The sequence below is a fragment of the Candoia aspera genome, chromosome 3 (assembly GCF_035149785.1).
Source record: "Candoia aspera isolate rCanAsp1 chromosome 3, rCanAsp1.hap2, whole genome shotgun sequence".
NCBI lineage: Eukaryota > Metazoa > Chordata > Lepidosauria > Squamata > Boidae > Candoia > Candoia aspera.
Window position 1 is genome coordinate 44,239,643 of NC_086155.1, and position 23,057 is coordinate 44,262,699.

The 23,057-nt window shown below is 38.7% G+C and overlaps 1 protein-coding gene across 2 annotated transcripts; it reads left to right on the forward strand.

Annotated features, from left to right (window-relative positions):
- Positions 1 to 1,382: 1,382 nt before the first annotated feature.
- Positions 1,383 to 22,776, forward strand: PM20D1 (peptidase M20 domain containing 1). 2 transcript variants are annotated; one of them, XM_063297488.1, is made up of 14 exons: positions 1,383 to 1,654; positions 3,500 to 3,586; positions 5,157 to 5,392; positions 7,490 to 7,576; positions 8,264 to 8,397; positions 8,970 to 9,089; positions 10,588 to 10,663; positions 11,499 to 11,560; positions 12,620 to 12,698; positions 14,583 to 14,654; positions 16,060 to 16,228; positions 16,859 to 16,958; positions 19,007 to 19,153; positions 22,407 to 22,776. In XM_063297488.1, exons 1-13 carry the CDS (start codon positions 1,429 to 1,431, stop codon positions 19,134 to 19,136), a joined length of 1,578 nt encoding a protein of 525 aa, XP_063153558.1. In that variant the 5' UTR covers positions 1,383 to 1,428; the 3' UTR covers positions 19,137 to 19,153; positions 22,407 to 22,776. The 2 variants fall into 2 exon arrangements, with proteins under 2 accessions (XP_063153558.1, XP_063153557.1); XM_063297487.1 differs by lacking the exon at positions 22,407 to 22,776 and having other exon boundaries at positions 19,007 to 19,323.
- Positions 22,777 to 23,057: the final 281 nt, after the last annotated feature.

Here is a 23,057-nt window from a genome sequence, read left to right on the forward strand (position 1 = left end):
GGTGGCCACAATGACATGATCAAAGTCCAGCCTTTTTTTACATACATTGCATGAATGATGCATAGGTTTCGAATGCATAGTCATAGTTGCCATCTTGACTTTTTTGACCCCCCACAAATGCCCCTGCTTTGTGCAGCCTTAACAAATCATACCCCCCTAAATACAATATTAAAATCATTTCGGTTATAACCTACTTAGTGCTCAGGCTTTGCCTTGTGTAGTTTTGACAAAAGGACTCATTTAAGAGTCACAGGACTAAGTTCAAGAGCAGCAGTTTATTATCTGATTCCTCTCAAGCGGCTTAAAACTATTCAAACATTCCCAAGGGTTTTCTATAGTTTATGTCACAGTGAAGAGAATCTACCTCTCAGGCAGACTTGCCTAACTAGTTAATCTAGACAGTTTTTAAATTGTATTTTGTAAATGCAAAGTAATTTTATATAAAAATGTGAATGATGCAAATGACTATTGATGTTGGATAGTTTTTTTGTTGTGACTCTTTCTTCCACCCCCAAGCCTTAACTCTGTAAAGTGTAGGAAATAAAGGGCATATGCCTGATATGGCCAGCACAAGCCAAAGGATATTTCTTAAAAAGCTTCTTAATGTACCAGTCAAAGTTTAAGTTCTGTGAAAAAGTTGATCTCCAAAAATGTTACTGGGAAAAAGCATCCAGTGGTTTCTGAAGTCAATGAAAAGTAAAATCTAGAAAATTAGAGGAAACAATAAAAATTGACTTTTCAAAATGTTACATGCACTGAATAGTGAAAAGTTAACTAGATTTTGAAAGTGTGTCTAATGTGGCTGAAAGTATATTTTTAAAATATCTGATCTCAAAGCTGATGCTGAGTGTATATAAATAGTAAACTCTCCTTCAGTCCAAGCTGGATTCCTGGTGATTTCATGGACAGTCCCTGCGTCTCTATTTGGCAGAAGTAAGGCAGTGGTTTCCCAGTTTGGCTGCAGCACTGGCCGTTTCTTCTGCTTGGGATATTCCACCAAGTACTAACCAGGTCGGTCACTATAGCTTGAGTCCAGACAAGGTTGACTAGCAGCTCTTCCGTTCTGCAACTGCTAGAACTACATGAAAGAATAATTGGCAGGATGTTTGCATGTCCGTTGTAGGCGCTGCTCCCTTCAGCCCAATTCTTTGAGAGAAAGGCGGGGCGTTCTCAAGCCATTAGAAACAGTTATTTCCCCCGTAGTCGTGTATGGGCCATTCCTAAATGCCATCAATGGGATGAATTGAGACTCCCCCCCCCTCCTACACGCCCGCGAACTCCGAGGCATTTCTGTGCAAACGCTTCGAGACAGGCCTACCAAACCAACTTTCCCACGGCGGCGATAAATAAACAGCTCTGTCAATGATTGGCTAGAAGCCGCGCCTGCCTGTCTAAGTTCCCAACGCGGCTGGCCCAGGACTCAGTAAAATGGCGACCTTCCGTGCCTGGCTGCGAGCGGTCTTGTGCGGGGCTGGCTTGGGACTGTGCGGGGTGGCGCTGGTTCTGCTGGTCGCGATCCTCCTCCGAGCCTATGGGACACGACTTTCCGGCCCGGTAACAGGGCTGCGGGAAGAACAGCAGCAGGAGCGGCAGCGACGCGTGGAGGCTGCCTTCAGTCCCCGCGAGCTGCAGGAGCTTAAGGAGGTGCTCCAAGGTAAAAAGAAAAAAAAAAGGCAAAGATGGAATCAGGCATAAAGCAGTCATTTCTTCAAAGTAAATATTTCTGTCTCTGTTTTTAATAGGGAGTTAGTGCTGGTGGCTTGAGAGAGGAAAATTATAGTCTTGTCTGCAGTTGGCGACTTGACCCTTTTGCTACTGTCAGACTAAATTAGTGTTTTCCTTTGTTCCTGGCTTAAATGGTTTGCTGCAGTATGTGGTCTCCTGTCCTGGAGCAGCTGCTTGTGACAGTCTGCCGCTGCTGCTGCTGTTGCAACTCCTGCTTTACCAATACCTTTCATAATCAGTTTTCATAAAGTGACTCAATTATTCTGCCCCGAATAACATTAGAGGCTCGGAGGCGTTGAATAAGGTCACTCTTGGTGTTCTTGTCTCCAGGTTGCCCTTGTATACAGTTCTGTCCACATCAACCTACAGTATGGGAATTCAGTTTGTAGACACAAATATATCAGAAAAGACACTGTTCATATGATTTGATCTATTCTAAAATGCAGGCTTTGCACTCGGCAGGACTTGAGGAAGCTTTGCTGGAGGGATTCACTTCCCCTCTTCCTTCCTTCCTGCCTCATGTTAGGTGGGGTGGGGAAGCTGCTTTCGCAATCAGCAGTGGGTGCTGTCCTGTCCCTAAGTAATGCTTAGTCTGGTCGCTTTTGTATGGGAGTTGAACTGTCCTTTGATCTTTTGCCCCAAAAGGTGATACTGTAGTCATTTATACCATTAACACCTTGAAGATGCTTTAATGTAATGCTCTCTGTTTAGGCTGCAGACATCATGATGAAACAGGTGTCATGACATCACAGTGTACTTCCCTCCCACATCAGGATGCAACTGCATGAGACCATGTTTGCACAGTGCCTTTGCTGCACGTGTCCCATCATTTTGCCATGGCTAGGGCTAGCTGCAGTCCACTATAACTGCCACCTCCTTGGAAACTACAGCTGATACAAAATGCAGTGTCCTATTTGCTAATTGGCCAGATCCAGTATAGCAGAGTGACACTTATTTTGCAGGAACTGCATTAATTTCAAGCAAGTTTCCAGATACAATTCAAAATGCTGGTCACTACCTATGAAGCCTTTTGTGGCTTGGATCCCAAATTTCTGTGGGACCATCATTTGCTCCACATTGAATCTTCCTGCTTGATTTCCATCTTCCCATGAGATTTCAATGACTGACCCAACTCAATGGAATTATTTCCCCCCCAAATCAAGGAAGGCCCCTAGATTTCAGAAGCTGTCATTTCAGAAGCTGGTGAAAAACCTTCTTTTCTTTCAGGCCTTTGGAGAGAAGGGCAGTAAGAGGGTGGCTGTTATTTGCGGAGCAGTCTCTGACAACTACTGTATGCTTTATACTGGTGTGTTCTACTAGATTTTAAAAATATTTTAAAATCATTTTGCACTTGTTGCGGTTTTTTAAAATGCACTTTTATTTATTATTTTATTGCAAGCCATTCAGAGTCTATGATTGGGGTAAATACTGTCAAATACATGAATGGCAGCAAACTGCATTCTTATCCCTCATGCTGTGCAGACAGAATCTCTCTGTAGGATTTGTGCACAGACAACTTTGCATGTCTGGAATGTGCCACCATCTAAATGTACAAAGCTGTACATGGCAGTTGTTCACTGTGATCACAAAAGTACTGCAAATGTCCTCTTGTAATTGACACTAGGGTTAGTCAACCCACTGATAATGATAATGATAATTCCTTATATAATTGGATCTTTAAAGCATTGTAATGTGTGCAGCAGTTCATCTGTTTGTGCTATTCTTCTGAAATATTTCTTGAGCATTTTTAAAAACTCTTTATGTTTTACATAAGGTGCTGTCAGAATACAAACAGTTTCCTTCTCACCAGATGATCAGAATATAACAGCCCTGGCAGAATTTGAGCCATATATTCGTAAAGGTATTTAAATTTAAATTCTTGCTTTTATTAGTGACAATGCTAATTGTCACTAATAATTATTGTATTGCTTTTTTTTCTTGATAGAACTGAAGTACCAAACATTAAAAAAAATGATTCATTATTTAATAAAATGCAATTGATAAAAATGGGGTTAGTTATAGCTATAGTTGGTTATAGTTGGTTAATCAGCTGAAGAAAATATGGATTTTTCAAAAATGAACATATATGTATGTATTTTTACAATAATTTAATATTGTTTCTTAGTTGAACTTAATATTCTGGGATCAATTACACAGAAGATCCACAGAAAGCGTAAAATAAGTATTGCGCATGGAGAATACTCCCAGTTTAATATCAATGTTAGTGAGAAAAATGAGATCCCTTCTGATCAGTGGCTAGGTACAGACTTTGTACTAAGTCATGACCAGCTTTAACTATGCTTTGTTGAACATACAATGCTAAGCCACAAGCTACAGATTCTAACTCAATACTTGATTTGTATATCACATAAAGCATAAAATTTTAAGCCAAACAAATCATGTGACACCTAAGTGTGATGCATGAACAAGACAGTGTAGGCAGCACTGAAAATGATGGATTAATGGTATGACTCTAGAAAAGACAATTTCCCGTATCATACCATTTTTTTAAAAAATTACTTTCAGATCTGCCTGCAGGAGTTTTGAGATGGAAATGTCAATAAAGATATGTGCCTGTAGCTTTAAACTTTCTTAGAAAAGAAAAAAAGCCATCTATCACTTAGAAATTAAGTCCCATTTAGTTCAATACAGCTTGTCCCTTGCAACCTAAAACTCATGGGGTGAACCAGAAAGTGCAAGGTTCTAAAATCAGTTCAACTAAAAGAATTAATAAGGTGGTTTTAAATAAGCCACTTTCTCTCAGGCATGGAGAAACAATATGGCATCAAATCTGCTTAGGAAATAAATTTGGTTCCCTGTTGTTTAATCAGTAATATTGTTAATAATATTGTTTCCTTTTCACCAGATTCCCGTTTCCTCCTGTTGTGATGGCAAAGTGTTGTGCAAACTTCCAACTTAAACACAAGGATGATACTTTATGTTTACTTTAGATTATTGCAATTAATGAGATAAAGTATGAGTAGACCTTTGAGCACCCAATGGTTGCTATATATATTCAGAGTAAGATAATAAATACTGATGCAGGAATAATGTAACTAGAAGAACTGCTGAACTGCATATTTGTGACCAGTCCTATTCTGATGACATAGGGAATATTGCTGAGTTTGTTAAGAAAAGACTGGGTATACTTGTTTTTTTTTCCAGTGTATAAAAGAGGGAGAAGAAAGAGTAATTTCAGAGTATTCATTCTTATTTATATTATTTGCTTTAAAATCTATTCATCCCCAGACAGAAAGACAAAGAGTAAATTATTCCTTTCTTCCTTCAGTTAACCATTTTCTCAAATAGATCAGCCATTATTCTTTTACACATGCCATTTGTTAAAATCTTGGCTTCTTTATCCAACACATACAGTAATCTCAAAAGTAAATCCAGTCCTGACTAACTTTGTTCAATTCTCTTTCCTGAAGCTTTTCCTGCAGTGTTTTCTACTTCATTCATTCAACATGAAATTATTGGAGATTACAGCCACCTATTCACCATTCAGGGATCTAACCCTCAATTACAGCCCTACATGCTGATTGCACATATAGATGTAGTCCCAGCTTCCCCTGATGGATGGGATGTCAGTGATCCTTTTTCTGCTGAGGAACGTGATGGATTTATATATGGAAGAGGAACACTAGATAATAAAAACTCAGCTATGGTATATAAATGTATCTTCTTTTGGTGGGATGCAGAAACACTATGAGTTGGAGGTGTCTATGAAATTGTATGTACCATATTAATGATAAGTCATGGCTTTCATTTCACAGTGTGGGAAGATGCAGTCAGCTTTCTTTCTGTATGCTGCAATTTTTAAAAGCATCTTATTGGCTTTATAATTGCATTTGGCTGAGCTTCAAATAGACTTCCTAGATACACGTTCTGCTTCAGCATCGGTTGTGATTGCTCCTCCTGGAAAACTGAAACTGAGAAGGTGGAAATCACAGTGGTTTTTCCTGCTTTCACCAAACAAATGACTTTTTTTTCCCAGAGAAAATTAAATTGTTGTTTGTAATGGGAATACAGGTCACACATGCCATCTTGAGAGGAAAAAGTGGTTGGCAACCACAAGATAAAATGGAAAAGTAGTGCAAGAGGGTCAAAGGATGTGCCCACTGCCTCTTTTATTTGTTTGCTTGGGGTTCTGTGGCAAAATTAAACCAGTTGGAGGTTAAAGGCACTGAATTCTTTCATTTCCCCATGAAAATTAGTGGCAAATTGTGCCTCCAGTTGAACAGTGTGATCTTAGTGGGCTTGGAGGAGTGCAAAAGTGGAGCTGGAAGGAATGTGGGCTGCAAGTTTCCTACCTCTGCCCTAATCAGTCTTGGTCAGTTGTCTGGTTACAACATTCTGACTGACCACAGTGACTGAAACAGCCTTTCTGACAGTTATGGGAACCAATAGGCCCATGGCTGGCGTGGATATAATGAAATGCTGAGCCCATCATGATCAGGAACAACAACACTATCCTAACTCAGAAAGGAAAGCTGGAGGGATGGGTGAGCAATTCAGCAGTAGAATCCTTATTTTGTCCCAGTAGCCTTCAGGTAGGCTTGTTCAAAACTGGAAGCAAGAAAGATGGGCTGTCTGAGTAATAGCATATTAATCATATAGACCATTATAGCAACACATCTAACATGTCTGCTGGTGTACAGAAAACTCCTACTGACGAAAGATGAGATGTCTCTTCTGAGAAGCATAAAATTTTGCAGTGTTGTGTGGTAAGCCTCAGACTGTAATGTTTGCAACCAAATTGACATGTCTTTAATGTGACAGAAAAGAGAGAATTAAATACGTGATGAAACTTAAGTATATCTTATTTAAATCAAATATATGTCTTGGCTCAGTTCACTTTTGAAGTATTGTTGCTGGCATGCTGCCAAAGGCAATTATAGCTGTTGGCCCCAAACAGATTGTGCAGCCCTGCTGATTCTAACAAAGCCCTGTTTATGGCATCATTGAGTCAGTTGTCCTGAGGGATTATCAGAAATGGTGGGCAGCGCACATGCGGCATTTTAAAAATATAAAAAAGAAGAAGAAATTCACACACAGACTTTGGGATGTTAATTTATCCTCTTCAATGAAAAGGGAGAGAGACTGTGTATAGAGAGATGTGTGATACAGAAAGTAACCTAGGACATGCTCTCAGTTGCGCCTAAAATGGCACAAAAACAGGAACCTCTTTTTTCTGCTGCATTCCCGTCATCTCATCCCAGTCCATGAGTGAGACATGCTTAACCGGTCTTTAAGTAGCATTTTCTTCCTTATTCCGATACCGCCCCAGGGCAGCCTCAAGGAGTGTAAAATCTGTTAGGCTTCACCACCTGTTACCTTGGAGGGAAGCCAGGGGACTCCAGTAACTGGGGATAGAGGCAATAGAGATTGGATAGGGATCAGCAGTAGGGACAGCAAATATCTTCCCAGAATATATTATATTTATATTTGTATTTATTTATTTACATTTATTGGCCATCCAACTCCAGGGGACTTGCTGGATTATGCCCACTCGAGGGGTGGTAGTACTATATAACTCTGAAATGGTAAAAAGCCTTTAGTGCAGTGTTTCTCAACCTTGGCAACTTAAAGCCGTGTGGACTTCAACTCCCAGACTTCCCCAACACAGCTTGAAGTGGATATAGTTGAGGTCTCTATATGAGCTCTGCTTCCTGGTAGCCTAATTCTTGCTAATCACCACATGGAATACAACTGACTGTGTAACCAAGTGTAAAATAGTTAATATTTTCTTTCTGATCCTCAGGGCATTCTACACGCTCTAGAGTTTTTACTGAGACGAAATTACAGGCCACAAAGGTCTTTCTATATAGGCCTTGGGCATGATGAAGAGGTATTATTTGTTTATTTTTAACCTTGCAGCTTCTCCCATGTTTTCATTAGTTACTTTGGAGTTACAAGCCATCCTCAAAAGTTGAATGGTAGATTCCAAGTAAATTGGCTTTTTAAAAATTCTGTTGTCCTGAGTATCTTTAATGTATGCTGAGGGGAGGGTGACTGCCCATTGATCAGGTTTGGGCAGTATATGAATATTTTGTTTTGCTGAATGGGGAATATATAGACTTTGAATGTTTTTAAATATTGCATTTGGTACCCTAACTTAAATCTCCGATTTAGAAAATGCTTTTAATGATAAAGCAGCCATTATCTCCAGTTAGGATTTAGATATGTGAAAAGGTATACTGAAAGTATGGGTTTGTTATCAGAGACTTGAAATCTTTGTACTTGTCCTACTGGAGAAGTTATTGTGAATATAAGTATTTTAGAATTATGGTTACTATAATTAGAGCATTCACAGTTACAATAACTATTCGTATTTATATTTACATTTGAATTGAGGATTTGGACAATGTACAGTAGCTACTTAAATGAAATTATGTACAATCTATTTAGTGGTTTGGGGCATAATTAGTAAACCACTTACAGCCTTGAATAGAAGTTTGCTGAATAATAATTGCCCTCTTTTGAAGCACTAGCCAATGGCTCGACTTGGGAAGATGATATTCAAACTCCCTTTCAGGTGGGTGGTGAAAAAGGAGCAATGAAGATTGTGGCTGAGCTGGAATCCAGAGGGGTACAACTTTCTTTTGTGCTTGATGAAGGAAGCTTCATTTTTGATGGAGTTTTCCCTAAAATACAGAAACCAGTAGCTATGTAAGTAAAGAAATGCAAATATTGGCTACAATAAATGCGATTCCTTCCCTTTTTAAACAACTAAGAGTTGGAAGCCATGCCTTACAATTCACCAATAACTGAAACTGCAGTCTACCAGTTGTGCTTTGTATTTTGTCCACCTTTGCTCTGGAATGATGGAAGTAGGTAAGTTGTACCTTGTATTTCTTCATCTTGTGAATAACTGATTAATCTCAGGTACGTGAATGCCTGATTTTGAATCTCCAAATTTTGCCTTCTGCTGCTCTTCTTACAAGATTATAGTAGCTAGGACAGCATGGTATTCGGTAATAGGTGAGGTTTTGCCCTGGACTGCCAGAGGACATTGATAGAAATTCCTGCTGCCCTGCACAGCAGGCTGGTAATCTGACTACAGAGTAAATTGGATGATGCATATGTGTTGGTTTAAGCAAAGCAAAAGAGGTCTACATAGAATCAGCCAGGAAGCAGCAAAAGTCAGACCTAACCTCTTGTTTATTAAGGTTGAAGATAATGAACAGTCCTGCTGTATTGCATCTGGAATTTCATTAATGTTTTTTCCCCCTTCTTATCAGAATAGCTATCACAGAAAAGGGTGCACTTAGTATAAATCTCAGTGTAACATCCCCACCTGGCCATTCTTCTATACCCCCTAAGAGGACCAGCATTGGTATTCTTTCTGAAGCATTATACAAGTAAGTGTCTGTCTTGGGAATATATTATCATTGCAATTCTATGCATGTCTCATAGAAAAAGCTAATTTGGGTTTAGTGCAACAGTTTCCAGTAAAACATGTAAAGCGTAGTAGTCTAATATCTGCACTAATTACAGGTTCAAAATAAGTCACGAATGGCTGTAGTAGAATTTCATAACCTGGTAGTTTTTAGATAGGATGGTATACAACTCCTATGATAATGGATGTTGTAATCCAACACATCTGCAAGGGAGAAGTCAGGTTTGTAGAGTTCTGAAATAAGTGGCATCAATCCATCCTGGTCTATTGCATTTTTTTCTAGAACCAATCATGATAATTTGCAAGGCTGGTAATATATATAAGTCATTGGTGCCCAGTGACTCTGTGTCATTGAGAGGTTACTAGCAAAGAAATCTTAAATTTGTTTGTCTCCTTACATTGACTTGTACAGTACTTCTCATTTTCCTTCCTATCATTCCCCTGCCCCTCCCCCAATCATTTCAAGATAGGGAATAGGAGAAAAGCATGAACAAGATTAAGAGGCAAATACTTTCTGTGAAAAATCTTTTAGTCTTCATTGGCAACTATGGCTGTTGCCTATTGTACTCTGCTGCAACTGAGCAAGTAATCAAGCTTAAGAAGAGTTAACTAAACTAATTGCATACTCTTTCTCTATTCCACTTTCCTCTCTCTTTCAATGTTGTTTCTTCAATAAATTCCACTGTTATTGAATAACCGAAAGTCAAAAGCTATGCATGATGTGCTACAAATAAGTTTGGTCTAGTGGTTAAGGCGCTGGGCTAGAAACCAGGAGACTGAGAGTTCTAGTCCTGCCTTAGGCCTGAAAGCCGGCTGGGTGACCTTGGGCCAGTTGCTCCCTCTCAGCCCAACTCACCTCACAGGGTTGCTGTTGTGGGGAAAATAGGAGGAGGAAGGAGTGTTAGGTATGTTCGCTGCCTTGAGTTATTTATAAAAATAATAAAGGCAGGATAGAAAATAAATAAATAAAATTAACACAATACATGACTTGTAGATTCTTATTTATCTTGTTTATTCCACTGCTCTGATATATAACTCCCTTTCTTTCTTCCTCTCTTACAACTGATACAACTGTTTAATTGCAGGAATTTTAATGTCTAGTTAAGAATAGCTCCGGTCATAAAATGTGCACAGAACTCCTGGATTAAGACTGTTGCCACTTCTATGATAAGGGAACTTGGCTGAATTCTAGGCATAAACTGTTTAGTCGAGGGCTTTTATATTTTGTAAAATGATGAAGGGGCAGCAATCTAACTTACATTGGGAATAAAGAGTGAGATTTAATCCACACCTCTTGCTTGCCCCAGCACCAGGATGAGTCCCCCTTTTGTGGAGGGCTGGATTCAGATTATAAAGGATCTCTTCGCAGCATAATATGATTGGTGCAAGATATCATCCTAGTCACAAAATAATTCATTGGAATGTACTTTTATTTTGCTTTTTGCATTTGATTCTTATAGGTTGGAAATGCGGCCCATGCCCAGTTTGTTTGGTCATGGACCTGAAATCATGATGTTTGAACAGTTGGTACCGGCGGTGAGTATTCAACAGTACATGCCTTCTTCATTTATCTTTCATGAAGCACCCTGATAATTTTAAGGCATTTTTGTCCTTAAAAGAATTCCCATGAGTTGCTGTACTGAGCACTAGGCAAACTTACTTGATTTTCAGTGACAATGACTCTGGGTGGCATAATCATACAATACATACAATACAATTTAGGAAAAAACCCAATCACCAGAAGAAAGACAGCTATTAAAAGACAATCAAAGATGCAGGACTTGCCACTCACTTTAACCCAAGGCCTGGGGAAACAGCCAGGTCTTCAGAGCTCTTTTGAACATGGCCAGGGCGGCAGCCAGATGTATCTTGGAGAGGGATGGTCTTCCAGAGGGCAGGTGCTGCTGCCCCAGAGAAGGCATGCTTCCTAGGTCTCATCAGGTGACACTGATTAACGGATGAGACATGGAGCACGCCAGCGCTGCCTATTTGTACAGGATGGACTTTATAGGTAATAACCAGGATCTTGACTTGCACCTAGTAGCCTAATTCATTACACATTATTCCCTTTATTCTATAGGCTGATTTTCTATTCTTGCTTTTATTTCATGTAAAAGAAATTAGTATCTTGGCTTTCTTCTCGAATAAAGCAGGTACTCAAATCAGATTACAATGTGTAGAACACCATTAAAAAAAATCCTCTAAGCCCACTGCCTCCTACAGCAAAGATGGACTGGATTGCGCCTTGTATATGTAGCAACTATATTTACCTGTAAGATCATTACTCTTTTGAATGGCAGATAAATATATCAGAAGAAAGTCTTATCTGAGGCTACATTTGCTGATGTGTATATACTCTCCTCCCATTCAGTTCGGCTTCCCCCTCAATATCATCATGGCAAATCTATGGCTCTTCGCACCTCTTGTTGGCAGGTAAGAAAGAAGATGCTTCACCACCTTCCTTCCTTGAAACCAGGTGGTAGTATTCAGCTCCTCTCTGTAGCATCTCTCTTACTGCCTTTCTCCTCCCTTCTTAAAACTGTTCTCCTATTCTGAGAAGTTGCCAGACAACAAAGAATCTCAGTTAAGACTTTCTTGCTTCAGCTGCATTGATCTTTTTATCAAATACTGAAAAGGCAATTATGTGAGTGTTAATAGGATGCTATCACTTCTGCTCATGGGAGGAGTATCTGGCTAAATGTTATTCAGTGATTTCACAAACTGCAAGCGAAAATATCTATGCCCTAAGCAGTTAGAAATCTAAAATTTGTTAGATAAAAGAGAGCAGAGGAAGTAGAAGGAAGCTGAGCCCGAGTAAATAAATATACAGGAAGCTACAAGCAAGCTTCTTAACTGGATTATATAGAAATTAAATGACTCTTCTTCCTTCTCGTTTTTGTATCAACTTCTATTTTTGTTTTTATTTCATATTAAAAAATTGTATCTTGGCTTTCTTGGTCCTCTAATCATTTCTGTGTATAGTCTGAAATGCTGGTTTGGGTTTATAAAACCCCATATGGTTTCAGTTCAGAATACCAGAAGATTCGGAGTTTGTTTTCCTATATGGTCCTGCCTTCTTTCTTTGTATTGTTTTAGCATTTTAGAATACATCACTCATATTTCTTTAGAGAGAAGAAAACATTTTCTTATCTGGAGATTTTTTTTTTAGCTGCAGAAGTAAAAAGCTTCTAAAGATTCATTTTTAACTAATATGCAATTATTGTGGGGACAGGGAGAAATAGCATTAATGCAAGCAGTTTTAAATAAATGCCCATGAGAAATTGCATTACTAAACTTCATTCAGCAATCAGAAAAATATTGTATGTGCAAACTGGAGTATCTCCATGTATTAAGTCATTTATTTGTGGGGAAAAAATAAATACAGATACTTCTATTAATATAAAATATTGCTGCTATTTTGCAGAATACAGAAAGTTATATTGGTTTAATGTTGATACCAAAGAACCTTTTGCCTTTTAAATCTTTATGCAGGTTTCTTGAGCAAGATCCTGCCACAAATAGTCTTGTTCGGACCACCACTGCAATCACCATGTTTCATGCAGGAATAAAGGTACAGCTGGAGGACACTAGGCTGGGAAAAGTTGCAATAAAGCTGAATGGGACAGTCAGTGGCCCCTGACCCCTCTTTTTTTTGTAACCTAGAGAGGCCAACATTTGATAGCAAACTAAACCCAGATATGATTTCCCACCATTTTTGTTAGAAAACAAAACAGGCATATATGCCAATGGAGTTGCTTAACATACCTAAAGGGAACAAAAACAAAACCGGGAAAAATCCTCCATTTCCACCTACTTTTCTAACATTGCATTATTGTCCTCCTTGCATATTTTTTCCTAATAATTTTTATTCCAAGCTGAGAATGTGTCAATATGGGAGGGAGAGGTTGTGTGTTTCCTTGAGTCCTAAAATATGTCCCTGCATGATGTAAAATCCAAGGAAAACTGTTGCATACTTTGTACTGTATAGCCTTGGCTTATTGCTGAGTGTATGTGCCATATCTGTTCTCTGAGTATTTTTGTGTTTGCACCTCTGTGTGTGTGTACACACACACCCATATATACATGCTATACAATGCTTTGGACTTAAAGGGAAAAAGAGGAGCTTTGAAGCAGGTGGGGGTGCTTTCATAGCATCTGTTTGGCATCTCTAAACTGAACACACCTTCTCCCAGGATCATCCTACTGTTGCATAATCCCAGAAAAAAAAATGAAGCTGCTGTACCTCCACAACCCTACATGCTCCAAAACACCTTTTGTCCTTCAGAACTGAAGCACTGCACAGTCCTAATATGCACACACGTATACATAATATGCAAATGTTTACAAGCAGCTCTTGCCATATTCACATTTGATGGTTTTATATATACAATAAACAAACTTTAATGTATGCCTGAGAAATGTAAGCTTGTTGAACAGTGGAAGTGGTTTGTTAGCCTGATAAGTGTGTTTGTGTGTGTGTGTGTGTGATATAGAAAATAGAATACCAGTGAAGATGTGGTGTTTGATTACTTAGTAATGTGGCTACTGTGGCAGTTAAACAGCGACACCAGCTGGTAGAACTGGGATTTGGTTACAGATCCACATTTATGCTGCTCTGTTCCAATCAAGTGTGAAGTGGGGATGTGTCTATCTGTGACTTAAATTACAAAAGAGCTTAATCCATAATACAGTTGCTTTATTTCCAGATAGTTCGCTTATGATAAGTGTCCAGAAGAGAAAAAAATAGGGTGGGAGGGATGAACTGTTAGGGAGGGAATTATAGTTCAGCAATCACCACCTTGGATATATTTCAAATTGAATCTCCCATCCACCTTTTTATCCCTGTTTAGGGATTATTTAAGAACAGGGGTCTGCTGTTGTCACATATGGTAGACATAGAGTCGGACACGACTGGACTTTACGTCAAGGGAAACCTTTACCTTTACCTAGGACATGAATTGGCAGCATTTTTCTTTCTCTGAAGATGGACCCACATTTCCCTGTGCAAAGGAGAAAGAAGCAAGTCATAAATGTACTTTTGTCTGAATTAGTCTGTGGTTGGGCATGCATGAGTTAAGCACAGCTGGGGCTACCTACCATTCTGCAGAAGCAAGCTATTCCCTGCTACCTGGCATAGCACGCAGCTGCATCTTTTTCAAGCGCATGTGTGTTTGCCGAGTTCTCCTTTTGCCGTAGAAGGAAAGGCGGAGCTGTGGCATAGGAGAGAGACAGGAATCATAGCATTCAGAAAAGAAGAGTAAAAGCAAACAAGTCCTTCCGTAAGCCAAATTTGCAAGTCTCCTTTAAACTTAATTAGATGCCACAGACAAACCGATGTTACGGCTTCAGATGGAACTGGCTTGAGTTGCTACCACAGATCTGAAATTCACTGGTGCTTGAAGATAATTCTACCCATGTTTATATCTCCTTTTTTTTCCTCTCTCCTCCTTTCTAGTCAAACATTGTTCCACCAAGAGCCGATGCCACAGTGAATTTCCGCATCCACTCATCACACACTGTTGATGAGGTAGTATGATAAAGTGCACTGGGGTCTTATGTGCCTTTGCTGTTTAATCTTAGACTTTGTCACAATTCAGGCCTAGGCTTGTAGAGTTTGACATCTAGTGCTACTTGAGGACACATTAAACAGGTTACCTGATTTAAATATACTGCTCTACCCTCCCTCTCTAAGCAACTCTGACCTGTTCTGATATAACCTGGGGTTGATCCTGTTACTAGTACTTGGTAGCCAGCCAGTTGCTAGCTGGCTACCAAGCCACAGCTACTGGCATTCTCTTGGTTGCTGCTGCAGGGAGAGGTAATGCATAATTGGCAGTGAACTACAGATCATATGCTCTTCTCCATGTAGGATTCCAGTACCTGCAGGAATTCCCTCACCACCTACATCTTCCCTAACTTGCAGTCCTATTTGTGGGTCCTGAATGATACTGTTACTGGGAAACCTGCTCCCTGCTTGAGCAAAGTCAAATTCTGTATCCAGAAGCATCACCAGGCCTGAGCACTTCCAGAGGCCCTTCATCAGCCTTTCTCATTCCCTGAGAGCAGCTTTTATTCAGAGCAGTTTTTACACAAAGTACTTCCCTTCCCACTATGATATTAGGGAGGGAACAAATACTTTTTAATAGCTCAATATTACAACACATGCTTTGAAGGCAAAAGGCCCTAAATTCAGTCCCTGAAATCTCTGGCTTTGATTTTCTGAAAGCTTGGAAAGACTCAGAGAATCAGAGAAAGCAGTATAGAACCAGATGAAACAAAGGTCTCAGCTGGAGTCAGGTTGCACCCCTGCTTGGCTGGCTGCCTGCATCAGCCAGTGGAGCACCAACATGCCTATCTGTTTTATATGATAAATTGTGTATCTGAAAATTCTCTCTCCAATAAGAAAGGTACAAGGATTATAAAGATAAGAAGATAGTTAAATGCTTGATGTTGTATCTCCCTTTTTCCTATGCCTTTGTCGTAGGGGAAGGCTACTAAGGAACATTTTCTCCTATTTGTGAACAAAAAATACAATTTGAAATAATGCTTAGGCCAGATACTAAGATGACAAGGAACAGTTTCTTTACCATGCTGCCTCACTGTTGTGTTCTGTTATATATTTCTGTATTTAATACAATGAGTGATTTAAATGTTGGAAATGTATCTGAATTAAAGAGGCCATTAAAATATGTATTTTGAGACAAGGACCCAAAATTGATTTGCAGAGCAAGAACTTTCAGTTTCTTTGTATAACAGGAAATAGATTTCAACAATGAGATCCTTGAAAGATTCCTGTCCTGCCTACATATTTTTTATTGGGAGAGCCAAAATTGGTTTGAAGAGCTGAGAGAGAGTCTGGAACTTGTGCTAATAGCATGATGGAAACCATCTTGGCTGTTTTAGCTTATTTGTTCCTTTGGGTGTATTCTTAGGTCCTGGAAATATTAGACAAAACAATTGATGATAAGAGAGTGAAGATAGAAGTGATAAATGCCTTTGATCCACCCCCCATTAGTCCGTGGGATGACCAAACCTTCGGTGTACAGGTTTTCCGCCAGACCATCCTGGATGTTTTTCCAGATGTTGCCAGTGTGGCTCCAGGTAGTGGCAAGTTCATGATGATTATTGTTTTTCTCTTCTGTTTCCACCCAATCCCAACATTGTTTCCATTTTTTTCTATGTTCTCTTTTGTTCCTCTGTTCCATTCCAATACATGTGGATGCACATTTATACATAGACACTTCAAATACTATTAATGACTGGAAACAATTACATTTCTTCTTTTGTTTCTTTGATGTCTGGGAGTTGCTTTTATTATTATTATTATTACTATCAGCAACTAGTGAACAGTACACTCTTAGTTCATACATGATTTTTTTCAGGATTATGTTGACCTGTGCATTTATTTCCTTTACTGAGACTATCTCTGCTATTCAGTTGTGTCTTGTAGTTCTAGATTGTTCCAGTACAAAACCATGAGTCTTTCAGCCATTATTTACTGCATTAAAAGCCTTCATATTTAAACAGATTCTTTTTGAGACCTGAAACATTTAATTATTTTCCATATCCTTTGAAATTTCAGGAGAGAATTTTCAAAGCTCGAGGTGAAATTTTGGCACATAGGTCTCAGTGCAAATCAAAGGAAGTTAGGAATAGTAGTCTGTGATCTTGATGCAGCATCTTTTATTTCAAAACTGCTAACTTTTTTATACTAATTATTTTTTTCTACAGGCATTTGTGTTGGAAACACTGATAGCAGGCACTTCAGCAGTCTCACAAAGGCTATTTATCGATTTAACCCAGTGACCTTTAAACCTGATTATTTTCAAAGGTACAGTACAATGACCATTCTTCTTAGTGAAACACTAGATAAGGAACGTGAATGTTTTCTTATAAAGGCAAATGAGACATAGCAATTGAAACGTGACAATGAACATGGTAATTCATAGCCCTGAATTATGTGCATAGCATTTCCTATTAGTCAAACAATATTAGGGGAAGAGTTAGAGCTGGTATCTGTCCTCACAAAAAGCAAAATGAAAGTGCAGCATCTTTTCTAGAACTAAATGGTAACTTTTACTCATGATTTGTTTGGATTGCAAGTAAACTGCAAATTTGCTTCCCATTTAAGAAACTTACTTTTTTTCACAAATATGTGCATTAAAATTCTTTTTATTATAAAATTGCACAAGATGGACATATTCCCCACACATACAGAAAAAGAATCTGAAGTAAGTTTAGATGCCTTATATTTGTGTATTCAGAGAAATTTTACACAGGTTGATGTCCCCCACCCACCCCCAAAAAACAATATGGTTTTTAATTTGGTCTTGAAAAGTATTTATTGAATATCCTACACTTCATGGATGTAATGCTGGAAGTGAGATGAGAAGTTACAAAGGGCTTCCCGTATTGTCAGCGAGATGAAACAGAGGAATTCATGGCTTTTCAAAGCATTTTCCTGTTTATATTTCTGTGTCTAGGTTCATATATTGCACTCAATTGAAATATTCAATTATTTGGGTTCAGTGTGACTCCAGCCATTATAATTAACTGTGGTTTATATATGAACCAGTTCACAGTGGCTTGCTCAATAAGTCACGACTAAAAACACACCACACCTTAAGCCAATGTGTTTGCTGTTTGGGACACTTTCTAAAGGAAACTGAGGATATGAAGATTGATATAAATAAACTACACAAGGTTCCTTAGGTAACTGACAGGTGAGGTAACTGGTTAACTGAGTGCGCTTCCATTTCCACTGGGGGTTTTACATCAGTTCAGAATCACCTTCAGATATATCCAGTCCTTCAGTATTGACTTTGCCTGGAGCTGAATTAATATATTGTTGGTTCCACTGCAGTGTATCTCTTTGCTTAAAATGCTGCAACTCTGGAAAGCTTGTAGACAGAACATTATCCCATTAGCGAGAACTCATTCCCAACTCCTGGATCCTTCCTTCCCTAGTATTGTTCTGCAGATTTCAAGAAAACCGCAGGTCAATTTCAAACGGCTTTTAAGGGACTAAGGAGTAAAAACAGTGACAATATAGAAGTGCCCTGAAATTTCTATTGTACTATAGGTTTTATCTTTAAAACAGTTTGGGGAAGAAGAAGAATTTCTGACTTTAATTTCTTAGCTGGGGTCTAAAACAAAATCTGAAAGAAAGCAGTAGGCAGTCGACTACAGAAACATATCTAATGTCATTGAGTGTTTTAGATGTAAGTAGAGATGCTGGAAACAGACATTCTCACAATAATGACTATTATTGGATCAATAAGATCCAAACTTATTCATACTTAGGCAGGATTTTTGCATTGGGCTAGGCTATTTAAGCACAATTTCTTAAATAACTATTGGAGTACACCCAAAGTTATTAACCAAGAATAGGCAACTTCTAGAACTGGGAGTTACATTTAAAAATGGCTTCCTGTAGACAGTTTGGCTAATGATGTACTGATCTTAGAATAGGTAAGTCCAGGAGCAAAAGGGAGAAAATCGGCAAGGCTTAAGGAACTCGTTTTACCCCTCAAATTTTTCCCAATCCTGAAATGTTGGCCCTGTCCCATTCCATGTGGGCGTTGGAGACCACACATGGGAAACTCAGGGGCCATACATGGGCCACAGGTTGTGCACTGTTACCATGAACTATAGGTTGTACAGCATGCTAAAACAAAATCAACCAGGCTTCATAAAGGATTAGTGTGATGTGTGAACTAGTCCCTAGCTTAATTTAGTTTTGTCTCCAAGTATGACCAAATCTGGATCTAAATTTTGGAGTACAGTTGCACTATACATATATTTGTAGTATAAAAGTTGTGTTTGATGCATATGACTAATTTGCAATTAAATAGCTGCTTTTTTCCCCCTTTTAATCAGATTCCATGGGTTGAATGAAAGGATCTCTGTGGAAGGTTATGCAAAGCAAGTGGAATTTCTCTTCCAACTAATTCAAAATTGTGATTTGAACCAGCCCACAGAGCCACATGCAAACCTTCATGAGCTATAGAACAAGAAAGTACAAAGGTTTATGGGAGTTGTTAGAAATTTGAATTATTCAAAGCAGCAGTGTTCCATTTTGTCCTCAGTGCCAAAACTGCATTACTGTATTACAGAGATTTAAAGTAATAACACAACTTAGTTGCACTGCAAGTGGCTGTGAAACAAACTACTAAACATAACAATTGACCAAATTACTCTGAACTGCACAAAGAAATTAAGTTTCATACCTCATAAGCATTAGAATCCTGAAATTATGGCATGAATTATGTCATTTATGGAATAACATCATGGTGGCTTCTAAAGGAATTAGGTCATTTGTGTGATGACATTTTGACACATCTGATATAATTCACCTCCCTTCTCCATCTCCAGCCAACATCCATGGATGACTTGATTGGACAACAGTATAATGTTTACATACTGAAGAACCTTTCTGTTATCTTAACTGTATGGAAGGGCAATTTTGCATTAAAAATGGCTTTTCCAAAATATCAAGAAACAGACCTTTTGTATCTACAGATCTGAGGATCCAAGAATAACTGGAGTGTCTGGTGCCAAACGTTCAGTATATCACAGAATTACTACTTGAAATATGAGCTATTTCATTGTTCTCTTGAATTTCTAAACTTCACCTCTGCCAGTTGTTTTTCTTATGCTTATCATGTCAGATCCCCCGATCAAAGGTTTCACAGAAACCCTTATCGGGGCATCTCCCATCATTGCATTCTCTCATGTTGCCAGATGGGAGGGGGTGTGAAGTTGGAGTGTAAAGTGGTTTATTATGGCTATGGAGCACATCAAGAACGCGGGGTTGAGATACGCCAGGAATACCATCTGGATGGGAGGGGGAGTGACATGCTTCGTGGGAAAGTGGACTAACTAAAGGGATGTAGTTTTAAATTAGGTTTGAGTGGGAAATCTTTGTTCGCAGCTTGCCTTCTGTACCGTTCATTATGCTTCATTAAAACAGTTTAAAGAGATCTAGCCTCTTGACTGTGTATGTGTGAATGCTCGAATGAGCAGGTGCTGACATATCAGTTATTTCATTTTTAGTTTTCTTTTAGCTTCATATTGTTTTGACTCTTTAGCTCATATGAGACAGATATGAATACCTCCAAGGTTGGCAGAGCTATTTCTACTATACAAGCAAAAACCCAAATCACAGGTGATTTATCTCAGGAACAAAAAGTGATTTATCTCAGGGATATATGAAACTAATGGCAGACTTTGGTATTGATACATTTTTAGAGGGAGCAAATTTACTGGATTTGGTTTTCTTTATTCACTGAATCTATATTGGGTATGGAGAATCTTTTTAATGTCAAGGCCTGTATTTCTTTGAGAGAAATCTTGTATAGACCATGTATTAGGGGTGGGACCAGCTTTCATAGCTGGCAAGAGAAGAGCCCAAAGTGTCTGTGTCAGTGTTTCTCAAACTTGGCAACTTGAAGATGTGTGGACTTCAACTCCCAGAGTTCCCCAGCCACACATCTTCAAGTTGCCAAGGTTGAGAAACACTGGTCTATGTGCTGAGCTGATGGCTGAATCCAGGTGTCCTTCCAGGACTCTTCTTTTCCTTCATTCTCTGCCACCCTTTCCCACTGAAAATATCTTTAGTGGCTTCTTTTTGCTAAGCCTAATTGCTAGTGGAACAGGTGGGGGGCAGGAGGGCAATTTTTGGTAAAATACCAACCAAGAGTAGCCAGGCAACATCTCTATGCCCTTTGAAGTAGCAGAGTTGGAGGGAAAAGTGCCATTTATGCAATATAGATTTTTTTGTGGAAGTCATCAAGAGGGTTAGATTTTTTTATCCCATCTTTATTATTTTTATAAATAACTCAAGGTGGTGGACATGCCTAATACTCCTTCCTCCTCCTATTGTCCCCACAACCACCACCCTATGAGTGAGTTGGGCTGTGAGAGAGGGACTGGCCCAAAGTCACCAGGCCAGTTTTCAGGCCTAAGGCAGTTATAGGTTTCGCTTAGTCTAATGGTTGATGGCTCTGACTATAATGAGGGCAGGTCATATTTATCTATCTGTCTCTCTGTTCTCACTTGATTTTTTTAAAGCAGATTGTTTTTTGTTTTGTTACATTTTTTTATTCTTCAGTGGAGGTATGCTCAGTAGACAAATAATTATATCCAAGCTTAAATTGAATCCTTGCAAGTTTTAGAGAGTCTGAATCTTTGGTGCTGCTCTTGTGTGACTGCTACAACCTATTTGACTATAATTAATTGCAAGATGTTATAATTCTGGGGTACTTAACTTTTTTTCAGACTGAGGGCTGCACTTGGCTTTTGAGTTCAAGCCAGGGGCTAGATTGGAGAAAATGAAATTAGGCAGTTCTTGGGTTTCTTTTTGTGTTTTATTCAAGTTACTTTTCTACACTGAAACTGGTTGCTAAACATATTGATTCTGTAACTGACTTCAATTGAATGCTACTTTTTAGAAAGTAAAAGGGATTATGTGTATATTATATAATATACTAAGCCAAGAAAGCTGAAGTTTTCTTTCATGCTTTGTTCCTTGGAGACATTCATATGCAACTTTAAAGGCATAGTTATATATACTCTTAATATTTATAATAGAAAATATTATTTTACTTGTTGAGATGGGCGGCTGTAGAAATCAAATAAATAAGTGATTCAGCAAAATCTGTAGCACATGACAATAGGTGGAGCATAGGATGATGATACTGTGATTCTTACAAACTGCATACTGCTTATTGATGTATTGGCACTATGACTTTGGATGTGCTAACTTGAAATACCAGATTTTTCTTCTTGGCAATAAAAAGTGTAATTGTCTGTATAGTGCTGTTTCAATATATCATATGAATCACTGTGGAGTAGTTGTCTATTCCAGTGGTTTCTCCACACTATTTCTTCAAAATAATAATTATACAGAAATAAACCTTCACTAGTTTCCAGCCCTCTGTGTCCTGAAGATCTTCTTTTTCACAAAACTCTATGATGATTCATGTGTTGGATGCTCTACTCCACTCCCAGACTTCGATGGCTCACTCGTACAGGGTTTGTCTAAATGTCACTAGTCACCATATTGAACAGTTTACTTTGTTAAGCACTTTTTTGAACATTTATGGGATAGTAAGGCACAGTAATGCTCAAATTTATTTTTTCAAGGTTTTTTTTTTCTCCAAATGGTCAGAAAAAGGCAAAGTATCCTTGTTCTTTTCAACAAAAAGTAATGGAGCCATTTGTCTGAAAGCAGCCTCTGGCTTTGTTGACTCCCATTTAACCAATATTTGTTGGGCAGATCTTTCTGATCAGGCTATGCCCTTGGACGATGAGCAGTGTGCTTTGAAATAAAAACAGAAATTAGACACCCATTATGAAGAACATTTGTAAGGAAATGGTTTCAGTGACTGGAAGATAGATCACACATTCATTTATGCCCAACATTCCTGGAAACATGGAAATGTCCTCAATTACTTTCCAAGAGAGCTGGTGATTACAAAAAATTTCCTAGAAGAAAAGGACAATGCAATATTCTTTTTGTTTTGAATTGGTCAGCCCAGAGACAAGGGTGTGTTTTTACTGCATGCCTCCAGTAATAAATCAGTGGATTCAAGATCTTCATGCTTTGATTAGGCTACGGGCCCAAATACTCAAAAACTAAAAAGAAAGCTGGAATAGAAACAAGGCTGACTTTATTCCAACTGCTTCAGTTCCATTCTTTATCCTTTAGAATAATACAGCCTCCATTACAAGAATATTACACCTAAGTTTTCCCTCTGTATAGAAAAAGAGTGGTATTTGGCTTCAGATTCAATGCCTCTAAATTAATGAAATCCAAACACACAGGCTCAAATCATACATTCTGACAATCACAATACTATACCAGCGTTTCTCAACCTTGGCAACTTAAAGATGTGTGTATTTCGACTCCCAGAATTCCCCAGCGAGC

Coding starts and splice junctions, on each gene's coding strand:
- PM20D1 (XM_063297488.1), top strand. CDS start 1,429: ATGGCGACCTTCCGTGCCTGGCTGCGAGCGGTCTTGTGCGGGGCTGGC. Junction 1,655..3,499: donor GCTTAAGGAGGTGCTCCAAG/GTAAAAAGAAAA, acceptor GTTTTACATAAG/GTGCTGTCAGAATACAAACA. Junction 7,577..8,263: donor GCCTTGGGCATGATGAAGAG/GTATTATTTGTT, acceptor ACTCCCTTTCAG/GTGGGTGGTGAAAAAGGAGC.